This window comes from Strigops habroptila, chromosome 1, assembly GCF_004027225.2.
Source record: "Strigops habroptila isolate Jane chromosome 1, bStrHab1.2.pri, whole genome shotgun sequence".
Taxonomy (NCBI): Eukaryota; Metazoa; Chordata; class Aves; order Psittaciformes; family Psittacidae; genus Strigops; species Strigops habroptila.
In genome coordinates, this window is record NC_044277.2 from 105,880,681 (window position 1) to 105,899,614 (window position 18,934).

General features: G+C 48.9%; 1 protein-coding gene across 1 annotated transcript; it reads right to left on the bottom strand.

Moving 5' to 3' along the window:
- Positions 1 to 2,844: 2,844 nt before the first annotated feature.
- Positions 2,845 to 16,299, bottom strand: SHH (sonic hedgehog signaling molecule). The gene is made up of 3 exons (XM_030509516.1): positions 15,746 to 16,299; positions 10,703 to 10,964; positions 2,845 to 7,117 (listed from the first exon to the last, which is right to left on the bottom strand). The coding sequence occupies exons 1-3, from the start codon at positions 16,052 to 16,054 to the stop codon at positions 6,411 to 6,413; spliced, it is 1,278 nt and encodes a 425-aa protein (XP_030365376.1). The 5' UTR covers positions 16,055 to 16,299; the 3' UTR covers positions 2,845 to 6,410.
- Positions 16,300 to 18,934: the final 2,635 nt, after the last annotated feature.

Genomic DNA, 18,934 nt, shown 5'->3' on the forward strand with positions numbered 1-18,934 from the left:
GCTGAGCAAACACAGCTCAGCTCCCTGCCTGTTTGAAGTTGTGGAAAGACTCCTTTTGATTCTAGTGGTTGTTGGATTGAGCCCACAGTACACAGTGATTCACAATCATTTTCCTCAATGAAAGCAACCAGGTTGGTTTGTTGTTATTTGTGGGACCACATGATTCATTATTTGCGAATCTTTGAATGGCAGTTGGACATTCTGATGCCTGTGAACCCTGTAGCTTCTACTGGTATTAGCACAAAATGGTTATTCATACAAAATACTGTGCCAGAACAGACTTGTTTGATACTGTACACTTATTATGCTCCTGTTTCTAGAAAAACTTTTCAAGTAGAAAGGGCAACATTTGGCAAAGCCAACAAAGCTTACACCAAACTGGTGACTATTCCAAGGGAATTGTTCATGAGCAATCCTGAGACTAATACTTATTTGCATTCATCACAGTCCAATAATTAAAACCAGTGCTTACTGCTGTAGAAAACAGGACGGGGATGACTTACAGAGAAGAGTCTAGATGGGCGAGTAATGTTTCGGGTGTCTATGCTTGGTGCAGGCTGCAGGAGCAGAAGCAGTGCTCGGCAGAACACCGAATGCCCCAGATTTTGAACCTGGGGTTTCTTAAAGCTAATCTTTTTTTAACTCTGGGGTCTGTCTTCCCTCCAGAAAAAAATACTATGAAGGAAGACTCCTGGTAGATGGAACATGATTCCGCAATATCTAGGCAGAATGTTAGCTTGTTTAACAATACCAGTTAGCCAGAGGGAAGGTAGCTTTCCATCCTTGGAGACACATAGGACCTGGCAGAAGGTGGCTTCCAGCAGCCTGTTCTCAACTTGCCCTGTATGGCCCCTTCTGTTTGAAAAAAGCAATGAAATATTTTAATGCTCCAAACTAACCAAACCAAAACTGTACCCTGCTTGTAAAATAAGCTTCCTCCAGTAAAACCCTATGACAGGTCTGTGACATAGTGCCTGTGTGTCGTATCAAAAGGATGTTTCTGTAATTGCATACAGATTTATAATCCATTCCTTTGCAACGAATGACATCAAAAGACTCAAGACTTGGAATGATACAGCATTCCCAAGTATGTTTTTCCTGTGAGCACATCCCCTTTTCAAGGGACACATCATGGTGCCCCAGAGAGTTGGTCCAGATAAGCATGGGGTGATTAAGGAGTCCCCATTCTGTCCCCAGAGCTGAGTGAGCTGGGCAGAGCTGCACAAAGCACATGGTGCTCCCACCACATCCTATGTCCGAGTCCTCCTGCCCTTGGGCAGCAGCCAGATGTGAGTTTGGTGGCCAAGAGACCCTCTGCAGTCATGTCACACAGATGATCCCTTGTCGCCTCCCCTCCTTGGTAATACAAATGGACATTTGTTTACACCAAACTGAGCAAATCTAATATTTATTTCACATTTAGGTCACAGGACAACAAAACAAACATTTTTAACCCAGACAGATTTCCTGACCTTGCGGTTTCACTCCTGATGTGCAACAATATTTGCTTTTACTTAAATCAGAATTAAAATAAGCTATATAGGATCCCGCACTGGGCTTTAAGGTAGCAGCTCAACTTCCTGTGCACCCGGATCAGCTCTGGATGCTGCTCCTCATTTTACTGGAACCAGGACAGGATTCTTAAATTCATATTTCCTGGATTTGCTCGCTTCTTTTCAGTCCTGAAAACCAAAATTATTTAAACACCCCAAATGCAAAGTATTAAAAATTATATTTAACAATCTCAGCATAAACAGTGCCCGCAGGCCTCATCCTGCTCTCATGAAAATCTGAGACGATCCCATTGTCTGTAAAGATGCACCGTTCAAAGATTATTTTTTCCCTTTCATCCTGTGTAGGCCAAGGATCGCATTAACACTGCTTCATTGAAAGCTCTGAAATGTTCTGTACATGGAAAATTGACCTTTTTTAGGGTGAAGTTTGCACTACTTTCAAGGCAGAAACTGCCGACGAGAGAATTTAAAAAGCTTAGGAAAACTAGTGGTCCCTTAAGGCTTGGAGTAATGAGTAAAATAAAATGCTATTTCTGATTTCCTTCCCCCTGTAATTGAAATAGATGCCATACTGGAGTTGCAAGACTGCTGCCAAATTATCACCCAACTGAGCTGATTTACATTGCCTCCTCAACCTCGGCATGATGTGAAATGCTCAGGATGGCCAATGTAAACATATTTATAGCCTGGTAGGATATGCTGAGCTCTTAATACAGAGATAATATTATATATATATATGCATATGTATGCCTATATAGATATAAAAAGATATAGCTAAGCAAACTTTCATACATGAGGCTGTGGCATGGCATGGCTACCTGGCTGTGAAAGACCTGGATTTTGATTGCACTGCGGATGTGATCCTTTTTTAGTGGTGCACCCAAGCTTCCCTTCAGTTGGTTTACCTGGCATCTGAGTGCTGAGGCACTGCGTGAAAGACCAGTCCAATAAACATGAATGAGCCCCCACCTCATTAGGGTCACTTCTCACGTTGGTTTGGATGGAGGAGGCTGAGGAGGACAGGCATCCGCTGATGGGCTGACCTTCAAGGCAGCTCTGTCTCCCCACAAAACCCTGCCAAATGAGTTGGCTTTGCAGAGCTACCCAGTATTTCACAGGTAAATGATAGACTGTCTACATGACTCTAGGTGGGAGAAGAGGGAGGTTGTCACCATCATGCGAAGTGGCATGGGCACAATTCCTGCTGTATTTGAAGGGTTCCATGCCAAATCCCACAGGACCACACCCCGTTTCAATGTCACCAGAGGAAAAAACGCAGAGCTGGGACTATGCGATAGGAATGCTGTCACATAACAGACATTTCAGGAAGTCTCTGTAATTTCTTTAATTATTCAGACAACAGAGCACAAGGATAATAGCTTCAAGTACATTCTTATACATTATTTTAACAGTAATAGATATGTATTTAGTCATAAACTATTCTGTAGCCACCACTATGTGTACATTTTATACAAACTATTGCCATACTTGGACCCTGAAAATGGACAGTGACATCTCCTAGACGTTTCGCACAATGTTATGACAGTACATCCTTCATACGAGAGCTGTAGCTATAGGTTGGATTGGTCCATCTAACGAAGCACTTCTAATGCATACCACGGAGGGGTGATCCAGATGTGAGGCGCCGTGGGAAGAGATGTAATAAATATATGGTGAGAGGGAGGCATACAATTACTTGAAATATGTCTGATGGAGAATATGGCACAGCATTTCTTTGCCTGGCAAAACAGATTGATCCTAGTATTGAACAGTATATTAGCTTCTCTCACACCACAAAGCTCTGAGCTCATCTTGGCCTTTCAGTGAAGATTAAATACAGCAATGCCTGACACAGTTCCCTACCAAGGCAAGTACTCTACCCTTACATAAGTGTGGTCTCTGGTCTAATGGTCTTTTTCATCTCAGTTACGGTTTAGACCGAAGACCCCAAGCCAAGGACTTGAAGTTTGATCACTGATATCCCTGAACACCTCCACCGCCTGACTTCTGGAGAAAGTAGACTCCAGCATGCTCATTTTTGAGTGTAAAGGCCTTACAAAATGACAGCCACCATTCAGAAACAGGGGTAAGACAGCTCAGGTGCCCAGACACTGCTGTATGAAGACCATACTCTTACAGCAGAGACTCATTTGTTCCACGATCACAATTTTACATGCCCCAAACCAGCCATGTTTGCAGCTCCCAGTGCACCAGCAGACCCCAAAGACACAGACGTGGCAGAGTCCGAGCCGGGGCAGGCAGCAGGCCCCCAGCACCCACCGGGCAGTCCACAGTCTCCCATGATGCCCCACACCATGTGGGCATTAGGGTGGCTTGGTTCCTATCCCAGCTGCATGATGGTGTGGTTGCACTGAAGTCTCACCACCCTGGCCATGTCCAAGCTTCAGAGGGTGGAAGTGGCCCTGGGCTAGAAGCTGCTGGGAAGGAGAGACCACATCCATCTGTTAGGGCTTGACACAGGGGATGCACATGCCTGGGGCTCTGCCACCAGCTACAGGCACTGCTCCGGAAGCTCACAGGCTTTCAGCGTGGAAGAGCGTGGTCTACGCTCTCTGGAGGAGGCCCCAGGCAGGGACAACCCAGGAGGACAGCGGAGCTGCCATCCATCCTGGAGGCAGAGGACATGGCTGCATCTCTGGAGAAAAGGCTGCTGATGGATGAACGTCCTACACCAGCGAGTAATGGAAACTGAAGAAAAGGTGAGAAGACATTCAAGGAAAGCTCCCTTCCGGCACGGTCCTGTCGCAGATGCGCACACATACGCACACACAATGTTTTGCAAAATTTTTAAAGGGATCCTGGAAACCCTCAGGGGAGGAGCACATGGTGCAGCAGAACCTCACTCATCGGCACCCATTGAGGATGAGTCCCTTGGCAGGGCTTGCGGCTATGACCAGCCAGGGGATGCATCATTGGCCCCACCACTTGGATCCTAGAACACATCTCCAGTACTTCACCCATCAATGGCTTGGGATGGACTCTGATGTGTTACAACTAAGGAACATCTCTCATGAGAAATGAACCAACTTTTATCCTTTATTTTTTTTCTTGCTTTGCAAAAGGTGTTTGTTCTTTTCTTGGTGGCCCCAAGCCTGGCAATGTTACTCAGGCAAGATGGCCAGTGAAATCAAGTGGCCATCTCATTCTTCCAGCATCAGCCACATGAATCCTTGTTAATTCATTAGAGGCAGTGTCTATCCCCCAGATTTCCATCTTCTGGGCACTCAGATTAAAGCTGATTAAAATCCTGGTGCTGCCATGAGTTGAAGGCAGCAGCCTGACTTCAGATTAACATGCTTCAAAGGACAAACTTGGTTTAACACCCTCAGAAATCACTTTTCAGAGCCTTCTGTGGCCTCTGGACCAGATCAGGAGGTGGACATGGAGCTGGGCCTGAAGCTGGAAGAGGGAAACATCGCCTGAGCACGGACAGGGAGCTGGGGCTCCAGCGATGAGAAACTGTGTCTCACAGTTGCTTGTGCGAATAAGTGAGGTTCTACTGTTAGTACAAAAGATTCCAGGTTATGCACAGACGTGATGGATTTGTTTCCTTAATTAAAGTACCAAAATTAAAAGTTATAAGAAACACATCTAAATAAAATAATGGGCGCTCCTTTAGGCAACGTTTCCTAAACCAATAAGCAAAAAGGAAAAAAAAATGGGATGCACCAGGAACTCTTAGTTATTATATACTAACCAGACTGTGCATGGCACATTTTATTTCTATAAAACTATTAAAACTATTACAAAATATTCAAAAAATACATTTTAGTAAATTTACAGCAGTTATTTCTCAATTTATTAATGCAAAACATCCTTTTCTCCCCTCTGTACAAACTATCGTCTCCATCATCACAGAATTGCCGCCATGTGCGCTTTTTAAAAAATATTATTTTCTAATAAACTTTTTTTTTCTTTTGAAGCTAAAAATAACAAAGTTTCTTATGGTTTTTGCAAACAAAAAGTTTGTGTAACAGTCTTGACTTCCATGGACATGGCCAAATGGTGTTTTTTACAAAGCAAAACATGGAAAACAATACAGGAAATGACATTACATTTGAAACTATTTAAATTAAAATAATATATTCTCAATATTTTACACTATTTCAAAAAATGAAATGTGATTCAGTTAAGTATTGATCTCTCAAAAAAATCTAATTTACAATTCTGTGTATAAAAATATAATTTACGGACCCCCATGAAGTTTGTCTTTTTCTGTGTGTTTGTTTCTTTCTTTGCTTGGTTTTTTAGGCTTGCTGAAATGAAGGAGCAATGGAATGGAGAGATGGGAAAGTACAGAATTTTGCTTTCTGAAAGTCAGGACACACGTGACATGTAGAAAAATAGACTCTGCGCAGTTTTGCTTGGCCTCACAAAATAATTTTTTCCCCTATGAGTACAGTTCACATGATAATAAATTATCAAAGAAACTATTTAAGGCTCTTGAAGGTCCGGTTCATATCATTTAAAACATCTATTCAAAATACCAAAGAAATAAATATCCAGGAGAGGAGAAAAAAAAAAACCAAAACCAACAACGAAAAAACAAAAAAACCAACAAAATAAAAGAACAAATAAAAATATATATATATTTATAAACTAAACGGAACAGAACTTCCCGGGGTCTTTGTTTCCCTTAAAGTCTACTTTGGACTGTCCTACTTAATTATTATTATTTTATTATTATTATTTTTAAGTCTTAATCCGTGCTCTCTTTTAAAAATATGTAATTTGTTTTCCTTTTTTTTTTTCTTTTATGTTTTTCTTTTCTCTTTTTTTCTCTTTTTCCTTTTTTCATCCTTTCTCTCTCTCTCCCTGTGTATCTCTGTCTCTCCCTCGGAGGCTGGCTGGCGGACGGGGCAGCACAGGATGCTCTCAGCTGGATGGCACCACCATGCCCAGCGGGTGCAGAGAGTCACTATCCAGCACCCAGCTGCCGATGTGGTAGAGGAGGCGAGAGTACCAGTGGATGCCAGGGGAGGTGGGGGCATCCATGGGGGTCCCTCCACTGGAAGGGCAGAGGGTGGCCAGCATCCCCTGGAGCAGGCGGAAGGGAGCGAAGGCCCAGTGCGCCCAGCTGTGCTCCTCAATGACAGCATAGCAGGAGGCCAGCACCCGGTTGATGAGGATGGTGCCCTGGGCAGTGAGTGGGGCATATGCCCCTGAAGCTTCCTCCCGCAGTGAGACGCTGTGCACGGCTGCTGGCAGGAGGTGCTGCCCGCCCTCTCCCAACACATAGACCTGTTGGCCTGGTCGTACACGGCTGGCGAAGAGTGCCCGGCTGCTGAGGGTCCCCGCCTGCGACTGGTTGTGTTGGGGGGCCACGAAGAGGAGGTGGGCAGCTGTCAGCAGCAGCCGGGCCCGGGGCTGCCGTGTCTCAATTACATAGAAGAGCTTGTGAGAGCCGTCCTCCCGGTCGAGGAAGGCAAGAAAGTCGCTGTAGAGCAGCCGGCCCTCCGTGTCGGCAACCAGCACCCTGTCCCCAGGGCTCAGGTCCTTCACCAGCTTGGTGCCGCCTTGCTCCAGGTGCACCGTGGCAGAGCCAGGGAAGCAGCCACCGGATTTGGCCGCCACCGAGTTTTCTGTGCAAGGAAAGAGGCACAGCAGGGTTAGAGAGGGCATCCACCAGGCCAGAGCTTGGGGCACGAGAGAACACCCTGCTTCCCCGGGCACTCCATCCTGCCTGAGAAACACAGGTGCAGGATGCAGCCTTGCTCCTCCCCAAAATTCCTCCATCTTCATCTACAAACATGCCCCATTTGCACTCAGGGGGTCAAGTGAGAGTTCCTTTCCTGCCAGATATGAGCCAGTGCCTCTCTCTCTGGTTAGGATTTACAAGGGTGGTTTGTCTCATTAAGGAAATATTTCCGTTGAGAAAGCTGTTCCAGAACAAATCTCTTCTGGAAGAGCTTCCCACTTGGCTACTCTTTGCACTGCACCAACACCTTATGACAGATAACTCACAGGCTTTCAAAGTGGGGTGGTTTTCCTGGCATAAGGTTTCCCCTCTGTGGCGATTGTCCATGCTCGCAACGCTCAGGGTCCCCACTCAGCTCTTACTGAAGGACCCCATCTTGGGCAGCAAACAGCAGAGAGCAGGAGGAGGCTTTGCCACGCGGAGCACATGAATTTGCCCATTACCTCTCTGGAAAGCATCAGCCTGGATTTCCCAAGTCCCCTTCCATCACTCTGTGTGTGACCAGCCCCGAGATGACCCTAGCCCTCACTGCCCTCCGCTTATCACAGCAGCTGCTGGGACACATGCCACCTGATAACACCCCTGCCTGGCATCCCCAGCACTCTGGTTCACTCCTCTTTCCAACAAAATAAAAGCATCTTCCTTGCCTTTCCCACCCCACTGGAATAAGGATGCTGTTCCCTGTCCCAGGGTGTGTGGTCCCCGGCCAGCCCCATGCCTGTGCCAGACACAAGAACATCCCTCCTTCACCTCCTCCAGCTCCTGGAGCTACTCAGAGTTTAGATACTAAATGCTGTCACCAACTACTGCTGCTTTCCAGTGATACCGAGAGGAACAATTACAGGGTTAACGAAAGCAGAAATAGCAATGAGACTAAGTCTTTCTTGCAAATCTCTTTCTGAAATCTTAGCCACGTAAGGGGTGGTGGGAGAAGAACTCTGCCCTGTTCCAGGCTGGTCTCTGGCTTAACCAAAGGACACTGCAGTGTTCCTAAAAGCTTTGATTTTCTATATATTGGGTATTAGCACACAGTATGTCACACTAGCAAGTGTCTTTGCTACAGCTGTTGACATTCCTTATCCCTCCCCTTGCCTTCTCCTGGTTTCTCCCAGTTACTCCCTAAGCCAGTTTAGAGTCCTGGTGATTTATCTCCTAAAGGTGGCTAGATTTTATATTTTGCCTCTGTGGCTGGTACTGAAGCTCTTAAGATTTAAATAAATCCTTGGAAGGTCTCCTAATGACTTTCTCAGGAAGGGCAGGAAGGGTGAAAATTAGACCATTATTGATTTGCTAATGACTTTATCACTTCTCCTTCAGAAATGAAGCAGTGAGATCTCTAAGGCCTCTTCAGGGAGGACATGGCAACAAACAAGCTATGTGCTTTATGTGGAGCCCTCTGCCAGCAAACTACACCTTCCTACAAGCCGGCAGTAAAGGTCTGGCTAGAGCTTTGTTTGCATATTCAGGGACTTGATGAATAGATCTAGTAGTGTAGCAGCTCTACAAACATGCCAGTGAATTGGCAGAGGTGTGAAAATCTGCTTCTTTGAGCAGTGCTTGTTTGGGTTCTCTAATTAAAATCCAATAAAGGATCAGCATTGTCATTCTGATTCATGTAATAAATGCAGACACTCTTGGAAGAGAGGACACTTCCATTTTTTTCCCAGCTTCTTCCCCCCCTTTTTTCCCCCTCCCTATTTGTTCAGGTGCAGAAACCCTATGTGCCAATTCACACACATACTCTCCAAAAAACCCAGGACCTTCCAAGCACTATTTGCACAGCAGAGCCACTTTTCCAAGGCACTCAAGATCTGTATTTGAATTTTAAATGTAGAAGCTTGCTCTAAATACTTGCTATAGCGCATTATCAATGTCCCTTTTACCACCCCTGCCTCTCCCTCCTCTGTCCTGGTGACAATAATTCAGGCCTTGGGGGAACTTCTTCTTTGCATTCCAGTCTCTGGGATCATACTTTTTGCAAACAGAGATCTAGATAAAGAATCTTCCTGCCTGGCATTATGGGGTTTAATCTTCTCATAAGATGCTCTGTCATGAAACGAGATTTGGACAGTTTGAAATCAGGCTGAGCGGGTGGAATTCAAGCCTGTTCCCTTACAGCCCGCGTGGTACAGTCACACGACCCTGCCTGACACCCTCTAAATATTGCCCCCAAGTCCGTGTGTGCCGAATCTAAATGAGCAGCTTGGGGTTACTCCTCTCCTATGAAACACCCATAGGGTGGATTAGGGGGTGTGCTTGGCCTAAGGTCATCGCACACCACAATTGACACCTTGCGCTATAAAGCTCATCTTTGCTATTGAAAGGGATGTTTCATATCACCGCAGGGCTGACAGCTTTGCAGGGCCGACAGCTTTGCAGGGCCTCTTTTTGCCTAGAAAGGACCAGGGAGCTGAACAAAAGCCATAGCAGGCTCTCAGGACAAAGCCCACATGGGCTGGGAAAGGTGCTACCTCGGCTCAGCCCCGGGGAGGTTTGGGCTGGATCAGGGGGGGTAAGCCCCTCTTGCAGACAGGCATGGCAAGGCCAGGCCTGTTTCCCCATCGTGGGGCTGCTGGTTTTGAAGCAAACGGCTAGACTTAAAGAATGCCCATTATTTTCTTTTGCAACTCAGTGTTTCTTGACACTTCCAGCGGGCTGCTGGGCTACAGGATGCTGTATAAAGCGCTTTAGCTGCCATGCAGGCGGGTGGAGGGAGGCGGGGGGGGGGGGAGGGCGGGCTGGCACTTGCCAGACGTTTTGCTCCCCCCCAGAAAAGTGTTGAGTGTCAAGAAAATGAACTCTGTGAGTCGGGGACTTCTTGCGAGCTGTTCCCGGGTTGAGACAGCGTGTGGCGTTGTAAGCACAGGGGAGGGGAGGGAAAAAAATTACATGTATGTGTATCCCTATCTGGGAATTTCCTAGCGGCTACCGCTGAAGAACGCAGGGGACCACGTTAGTTATTTATTTTCCTGGAGATTAGCGATCGCGAGTAAGGCGTGCAGCCAGCGGGGCGGCTGGAGACGGCCACTAGTGTTTGTGTTGAACATGCTCTTTGGATGGGGAGAGCATCAGATCCCACGGGGGGAGGAGAAGGGTGTGTGGCTGCGGCGCAGCGCTCGGGGGAAGGCTGGGCAGGCAAATCACCCAAATAAAAATGCTGTCCAAAAGTGCTACAGCTGGCTGGGTTTTTTTTTTTTTTTTTTCCCTTTTTTTTTCTCTCTTTGCTTCATTCCTTCCTTCCTTCCTTCACTAAGAGACTGCGCCACCGGGGGCTCCGCTCCGCATCCCCGGGAGGACTCCAGACGAGACGGGCAGGGCTGATGGGGACCCTACGGGGACGGCAAGGGGGGAACCCGGGCGGCATCAGACGGGCCGGAGAAGGCTCTTGGGGGGCTGAGCCGTGGCCCGGGAGTGTCTTCCACACACACCCCGACGCGCCCCCTTCGTCGGAACAGGCTGCTCGGCTTACCTGCTTTGACGGAGCAGTGGATGTGCGCCTTCGACTCGTAGTAGACCCAGTCGAAGCCGGCCTCGACGGCCAGGCGGGCCAGCATGCCGTACTTGCTGCGGTCCCGGTCCGAGGTGGTGATGTCCACGGCGCGGCCCTCATAGTGCAGGGACTCCTCGGAGTGGTGGCCGTCCTCGTCCCAGCCTTCTGTTACCCGCAGCTTCACCCCGGGCCACTGATTCATCACCGAGATAGCCAGGGCGTTCAGCTTGTCCTTGCAGCGCTGTAGGGCACACGGGGAAGGGCGCATGGCTGTGGGTGCTGCAGCCAGGGCAGACACCCCCTTCACCATCTACTCCCCTCCAGGGTAGTATCCTGCCCTCCCTTCCCAGCCAAATGGGCCGAGTAGTTCCCTCCACCCCCGTTCAAACGCACTGCACTATGCTCAGCCCTGGCTCGGCCGGGCTGAGCATCTTTTTCCCCGCTGCCGTAGAGGAACAGGGAGGCAGGTGAGGAAGAGGGGGGTGAACCTTAGGGACACGGGAGGAAGAGGGGTTGAAACATCAAGAAGACCAAGTGGGACGGAGCCGCCCCTTTCCCCGGCACCTGCCGCAGGGACAGGGGGACCCCCCGCGCTACCGCCGGCCCTGTGGTATGAGCGTGGCGGCTCAAAGCCACCTGCACGGAGCAAATTCCTGCTGCTAAGTGCCCTGTCCCCTTCCCGAGAGCAAAGTTTCTGCCGAGAATAAACACTTGCCATATATCTCGGAGTCACGGATTCCCTCCCGGAATGTCTCTCCGGGTCTTTTCAGCTTAATTCTGTGTTGAAAGGGGTCTCAATACATGTTAACAGCCTTTATGTGCTGGAGGGAGGGGTGGGGATTTTTTTCTCTCCCTTCGCCCATCACTCATTAGAGCCCTCAAAGCAGCATGGGCTGGGAGCATTCACTCCGCTTCAAGCATACATCGGCGCTCGTCTACAAAGCCGAGCAAATCCATACAATAATATAGCTCTTAGTACGAAGATGAAAAGCAAGGGAGGGCCAAGGAGGGAAGTTAGGAGAAGCAGAGATGCTATGCAAGCCGGGAGACTCTTTGTGTGGACTGAAACGTTCCCAACTCTGTGGAGAAGCACTACAGGGTTTGCCCTCCGGAGCCACCGGCCTTCCCCGGGGGCCTGCAGCAGCGGAGGCCTGCGGAGACCGAGCAAAGGGGGAGCGAAGGGGAAGGGAGTGGGTGCAGTGGGTGGAGGGGACTGAGCTCTAAATGAAACCCTGAGAGTTTTGGGGGGGATCTTATCTTAGCCAAGGGGAGGGAGGCAGGGAGAGGAAATAGACACGCCAGCAGGCAGGGGAAAAGGGCTCGCAGACCCCCGGAAATAGGAAATCAGCACCAAAAGCACGGAAAAGCGCTTGGCTAAAGGCACAGTTAGAAACTCACACGTTACCACCTTCTTTTCCCCCCCTCCTCCACCTCCCACCCCTCTTTTTGAGAGGAAAATAACTCGCGGATATACGGGAAGTGGGTCGCTTCGTGCAGATATCAGTGTGGATTAGAGCCCCGACAGGATGCAGTGAGCAGCTCTTCCCTCGCTTTTCCTGGCCTGATCGAGATGCTCGGCCTTCCGCAGGACCATTCCCCCAGGTGTGCTCCCAGCACACACAGTAACGCACCTCCAACGGCCCCTTCACAGCTCCCAGCAAGGCAAAGCCCCTCCATCACACCGACGACGCTACTTTTAGGAACGTGACAAGGTTGTTCAACAAGAAAGTTCCCGGGTGTCTATCAACAGCCATAAAAAGCAATTCCAGCAATATACAAGTCCCCAAGAGATATAAAATGCAATCTTGAGCTCACTTTGGACTCTCTGGCCTGCAGTTTTATGGAAAGAGCCGGGTGTTTGGGGTACGGCACTGTTCTCGGCAGCAAAGCGCAGCAGCACAAGGAAGTTGAGTTTAATTTATTTCCTCCCCTCTCTCCCCCTCACACACCTGAGAGGATGGGCATGTTCTCCCACCGATTTACAGGAGGAAGGGAGCGAAGGATCAAACGTCTCAGCTACTGATAAGGCGACGGCCCTGCGCGACTCCGCAATGTCTTGCCCCGCTGTTGCGCAGGGAAAGCAGCTGGCAGGGGTGTGGGCAGCGGTGCGGGCAGCGGTGCGGACAGCTGTGCGGGGTTCTTCCCGCTCCAGCCCTGCTAGCACCAGCTCCAGGCTTCAGGCGAAATAAAGAAGGAGAAACAACCTCCTAAAAGGACTTTCCTCCTTTTTATACTGCCTGAGCTGGATTGTCAGAGTCAAAAGCCGTGAAGCCCAGACTATTTATTAATTCATTGGGTCGTGTGCCACAAATCAAGCCCAATTCTGTTCAGCCACCGTGAAGCTCAGCAGGGCTGCCTCCACTAACGCTTTGTGTGGAGGCAAAGTTGTTCAACAAGCCCTCTCCTGCCAGCTCCTAATCTCTTCACAAATGAATTGCTTGAAGGAAACACTTAACAGGTACCTGTCAGTGTAAACAACCTGGTGGGCTTCCTAAATGCCAAGTTGATCTCTAAATTCCTCACATCACGCACCGGTTGTGTGCCTGCATTACACGAGATTGCTATTTTATTTCATACAAATTCCAGCTTTATCATACTGACCTGGCCTCCTTATCTCTCCCCAGAATCCAGCCAATGGCTGGGGTGGGGGGGAGGGAGGAGAGGAAGGGGGGAACCTTCAGCAAACTCCTGTTGTCACCTGCAAAGTTGAGAACCTGACTTACCTACCTCTGTTTGCGTTTTCTCCCCCTCTCCTTCTGGAGTTAATATTAACTAGCGGCTAATGCATTCGGCAACTATTCTGCAAGTTTAACGATTCTATACAGGAAAGGTCTCTCCATGGTTGAAGGGCTAGCGAAGCAGGCGTTTGAAGGCTGGGATTTAACGAGAGGTCGCTGGCCGGGGAGAGAGGGAAGGAGAGGCAGGGCAGGGATACCGGCGGCAGGCCGGCACTTCGGGGCGCTGCGAGCCCGGCCGTGCCCGGGGAGGAAGGGGGGGTCCAGGGGGACCCTTCCGCCTGCTCCCCAGCCCTCCTCCCCGCCTCGCCGGGGTGAGCCGGAGCCCGGCTCGGTTCTCCCCCCACCCACCTCTCTTCCCCTCTTTGCCACCGGGTCTCCAGCGTTGCGGCCTCCCGTCCCCGCTGCCTTCATCCCACCTCCCCCCTTTGTGTCTAAGGCACGGGAATAAGCATTGAAGGAGGGAAAAAAAAAGTATGTGTTTTCGTTTCGTTCGTCTGAGGGAAGTTGACAGAAGGTCAGGAGTTCAGACGCTGCCAGCTAATGCAGCGAGAGCGGCCAGCCGCGGAGCTGGCGCGGCGTGCCCCGGGAGAGCCGCGGGGCCGGGGTCAGCCCGCCCGCCGCCCCGGCCCGCAGCCCACCTCTCCCGGCCGGCTCCCGGCTCCCCCCTTCCCCGCCGCCCCGCTCCGCCGCGCACACGCACCGGCGCAGCCGCGCAGGGCGGGATGCACCGTGCCCCGGCGGGAGCCCGGCTCCCGCGGAGCCGCCGCCGCCGGGCTGCGGAGGGAAGGGCGAAACCCGAGCCGGCGCGATCGATACGCGAGAGGAGTAAGTGGAGCTGAAAATGCGAGAGATGCGGCTGGCGCGCCGCACGCCTCGCACCGGAGGCAGCGAGGGCGGAGGGTGCGCAGAGGGGCGCGGACCGCGCTGCTCCCGAGCGGGGCATCGGCACCAGCTCCGCTCCGCACCCCTGCGCGGGGCAGCGGCGAGCGGGCAGGGGCGCGCCGCCGCGCTGCGAGGTGCGGTGCGATTTAAGGTGGTCGGGAGGAGATAGATGGTGGCGGCCGCCGGTCCCTCGCCCCGGGAGACCCGGGAAACGTGCGGAAAATCAGGCCGAGGAACGGGGAGAGTTTGGGAAATTCCACCCCCCACCCCCCTTCCCCGCGTCCACTCCCCGCCTAGTCCTTCCCGGCGAGTCCTGTTCTAGCACTGAAGGTGGGGCTTAAATGTATTAATATTAAAAAAGCGCTGTTGACCTATATTTGGAGGAAACCCATTTCCAGTGTCTAGATTGCATGTAGTTTCAGAAACTCCGCGATTGGCAGAGCAATTGACTTCACCGAGCTTTCTGTTGAGCATGAATAATAACTATGAGGTGACTCTCGGAGAGGTTCTCGCTCCCTCTCCCTTTCTCTTTCTCTCTCCGTTTTTTTTTTTTTTTTTTGCTTTTTGTATAAAATGGTTCCGCAATCCGATTCCACCCGAGATCCAATATTTACCCAGTTGTAAACCTTGTGCCATCAGATTTTTTAAAACAGAAGGTGATGCAATGCCGATAAGTTGCAAGTCCCTCCCCTATGGAAGTACCAGAGCATTGGTAGCGAGCATCCTTAAAGAAATATCAATATATTTACGCTCTGATGGGCACAATTGCAAATGATGGTATTGCAATACGAGCTATAATAATACGGAATCAGGAGAGGAATGGTCGATCCGCCTTCAGCTGCCTTTTGTGAGTGCACGACTGCATGCCTACTATATTTAGAATATGCTCGCGAGGTGAAAATAATAGTAATAATGAAGGGTAAAATGAAATGAAGAAAAAAAGGGAAAAGAAATAAAATAAGATCTATCTCTATATATATAAAATCAAGTCAGCAGGCGTAGCAACCGAGGAGTACGTTTGTAATAATGAGTGGGTGGCCTGGCGGTCACTATACACTTGGGGTCCTCTGTGCTGTTTGCAATTCGTTTGATCAAAGTGCATCCTTGGGGACAAACGCAAACAGCAATCTCTAACCAAGTTACAGGGAACGCCATGGCACGGTAATGACTGTAAGTATCACATAGATTCCCCCACCGAATAGCGAGATAGCTCCAGCCCCTGCTAACTTGTCTGGAGAGATGGTATTTACATTCAATGGGGGGAACTAGCCGAGTTTGGAGGGGCGGGGGGAGGAGGGGGAGAGGGAAAGGGGGGGCTTTCAAAAATACTAAGACAGATGCGTCCTTTAGGATTGCTTAGAGAGGTTAACAAACACAAATACAGGTATCTCTGTGGCTCTACCTGAGTCATCAGTCTGTCAGCTCCCGTGTTCTCTTCATCCTTAAAAATAATGTCAGGGTTGTAATTTGGGGTTAGTTCTTTAAATCTCTCGGAGTTTCTTGTGATCTTCCCTTCATATCTTCCACTGGCCCCTAGGGTCTTCTCTGCCACATTGGGAATAAACTGCTTATAGGCTAAAGGGGTCAGCTTTTTGGGGTGTCTCCTTTTTCCAATGCCCCTGCCTGGTCCACAAGTCAGCCCAGAGGAGACTAAAAGAGCGCAGATGAAGCCCACCAAGAGAATTCTTGTCAACAGCAGCATTTCGTCCATTGAATCCAATTACTTCAAAGCTCTCTGTGCCTATCCCTGGCTGTCTCTCTAGAGCTCTCTCGCCTCCTATGTCCTTGTCTGCTTTCTGAATCGTATACTATCCACCGATCCCTAGCAAGACAGGTGCTGGAATGGCAGGCTTTAGGTCGCTGATAACGGAACACATCGGAGTTTGGTCGGGAGACAGCAATCGAGAGACAAAAAAAGGGTCTGATTTTAATGGTAGCAAAGCAAGACGCTTGTGAGAGGAGTCTGCCTTTAGTTCTATATTATAGCTGCCAGGGCCGCGAGCTGATTGGCCAAGGCGAGACAAGCTTGTCTTCTGATGTTTTAACCCTCAAAAAGGCAACAAATTCTTGAAAGATTTTTTTTTTTCCTCCTTTTACCTGAAGGGCTTGGAGCTGAGCGGGGTGGAGATCGCGCTTTCTTGGGATAACATCAATTACACGCTGTTTTTTCTTTTTGTTTTTTCTTTTTCTTCCCCCCCCCCCCCTTTTTTTTCAAAAACTTTCTTGGCAGAATGGTACATTTGTCAGCAATAGGAACAGATGCCTCTGTGAAAGAAAAAGGGGGGGAAAAATAAGATTAGGAGGCTGCCTCAGTGCAAGTCAAGTTTCTGAGGGCAGTTGCGGTTAAATAATATGCCGAATTATCGGGGAGCGGTGCAAATAGAAACGCATTGGGGAAATATTAACGCCCGGGGAGGAGGGGGGGGGAGGTAATGTCACTTAAGAGCGCACCCATCTAAGGGGCTTTATAACAGGTCTCTTCCCCCTGAAAAGGGAGATTGCTCTCCCTCCTGGAGACATACATTTTTAACCACACTCGCCTTTTAGCTGATAAATGACTACTTTAGAGGCAGAAACAAGCCTGATGCGAGGCGGCAGTTACATGAAGTTAGCGCTTCTGACTTGTTATCACAGAGCTGCAAGGAGGAGAGATCTAAATGCCACTTCTTTTTTCTTTTTTAAATAATAAACCCGGGACCATCACCCACTTTAAAATAATGCTGTACCTTCAGAAGTGAATGAAAAGTCATCTGATTAAAAATAGATGCTCTCCTGAGCACGCTGGGGCTATATTCTTTGTTTCTTGGGTCCAAGGCGAAAAGGAGCGTTTTAGACTCTTACACCTCCTTGCGGGGTGTCATTAAGTTTTTAAGAAAAGCATCGTGTTGAAAGCATCCGCAAACACAATTAACAGAGATCGATCCAAGCAAAGTGAATGGAAAGGGGATAAGTTTAATGTTAAATTAATTGTTATCTCATGCAGCGTGGCAAGTGATGTCTTTATCCCGATCTCCAAAAGCTACTAATCAGACAAAGGTGTTGAGAGACGAGCAAAATTGCAGAGATGGGGCTGATAGAGCAGGTTAGACAGAGAAGCAGAGTCCCATATGAGCAAACACTTCTCTGCCTGTGAAGAGCTCATTTACTTTTGCTCCTAAGAAAATACAGTTTGTCCAAGGATCTAGAAACTTTCAGGAGTTTTTTTAGGAGTTCTTAAAAATGCCAGGAGGGCATGCTGGAGTAATTCAAAGTCCACTCTCTGACACTCCCCTCCCAAATAACTTCTTTTCTTTCTTCTTCTTCTTCTTTTCTTTTTCTCTCTCTCTTTTTTTTTTTTTTTTTTCCCCTTTAAAAAGAGAAAAAACCTCTTTGGAGTGAGCAGTTATATGGGAGTTTTCCGGCCGCTGACATCGAGCTGAGTCGTAATCAACTTAAACCACGTGAAAATGGACTTCAAAATTAGCTTTAAAGTGGTGAAAAAGTTGTATATCCGTAATCTGGAACAAGCAGGACAGCATGGACTTTTCAAGGGACAAAGTGGTCTTTTTTCACATAAACTTTACAAAAGAGCCGAAAGGAGTGATCCGAAGCTCTCACACCGACTCTAACTGGTGCTCTTCCCTCTTTTTTTTTTTAGCCTACACTTTTCCTCTGCTACTTATGTTTCTTTGTAGAGTTTCAGTGAATCATTGATTTCTCACTCCGAGCTTTACATTGAAGAGTTTTGACTTGGGAACGGCAAAAAAGTTAGAAAGCCAGCAGCTTGGCTTCTAGGTTTTTATCAACCAACTTAGTTGCAGAAACAAGTTGTAGAACAGCTAAATACCTGCTTCATGCTGTTAAAAAACAAACCAGTTTTATCTCCCCGTCTGCGTGCATGTGAGTAGACAGATACAAGGAATATATAATTTATACAAAAGAGGGTATGTTCTTTTGATGTGGTTGCTTAAACAGCATGACTTGATATAACAGTTGATTAAACAGTGCCAAGGAATAAAAGCTATTCTTAATGGTGTGGGATACTGCAAATCTTTTATCACCCCTCTTACCTTGTCCCCCTCCCCAGGGAAAGATGATCGATATCCCAGGCACTAGACGGGTGGACGTGGCAATGAAGAAGTGTAGAGAATAAGGATAAACTCCCTCATTATCAGATTGCCATATGTACAAAGCAGTCACCCAAAGATTAACAGGAAAGGAAACGCAAAGAAGGAATTAATTACATGCAAGTAATAAATGCGCGGCGAGGGGGGGGGGGGGGTAAAGGGAGAAATCAAGAAAAGTTGTAACTGTGGGAAGCTTGAAATCACCCTCCTATCAAATTAGATGTGAAAGAAAGCAGAGCTGGGGGGTGCGGGGAGGCTCTGCTCAGTTTCAGCGCAGGCTGGAGCTGGCCGCGGCCCCGCCGGGACCTGGGCGGGGGGACCCGGGGGGACCTGCTCCCGCCCGCCCCGCCACTCCCCGGGCCTCCGGGATGCGCGCTGCCTCTCCTACCCACGAGAAGCTTTTATTTTTCTTCCTTTTATTTCTTTTTTTCCCCTTTAAATGGCAGAGTTTCTACGAAAAACCACCCCAAAGTCCCCCAGACCCA

Excerpts from the sequence above, each read along its gene's own strand:
- SHH (XM_030509516.1), bottom strand. The coding sequence starts at position 16,054 with ATGGACGAAATGCTGCTGTTGACAAGAATTCTCTTGGTGGGCTTCATC. Across the intron at positions 10,965-15,745 it reads CTGACAGACTGATGACTCAG|CGCTGCAAGGACAAGCTGAA; the intron begins GTAGAGCCACAG and ends TGTGCCCTACAG. Across the intron at positions 7,118-10,702 it reads CCACTGCTCCGTCAAAGCAG|AAAACTCGGTGGCGGCCAAA; the intron begins GTAAGCCGAGCA and ends TTCCTTGCACAG.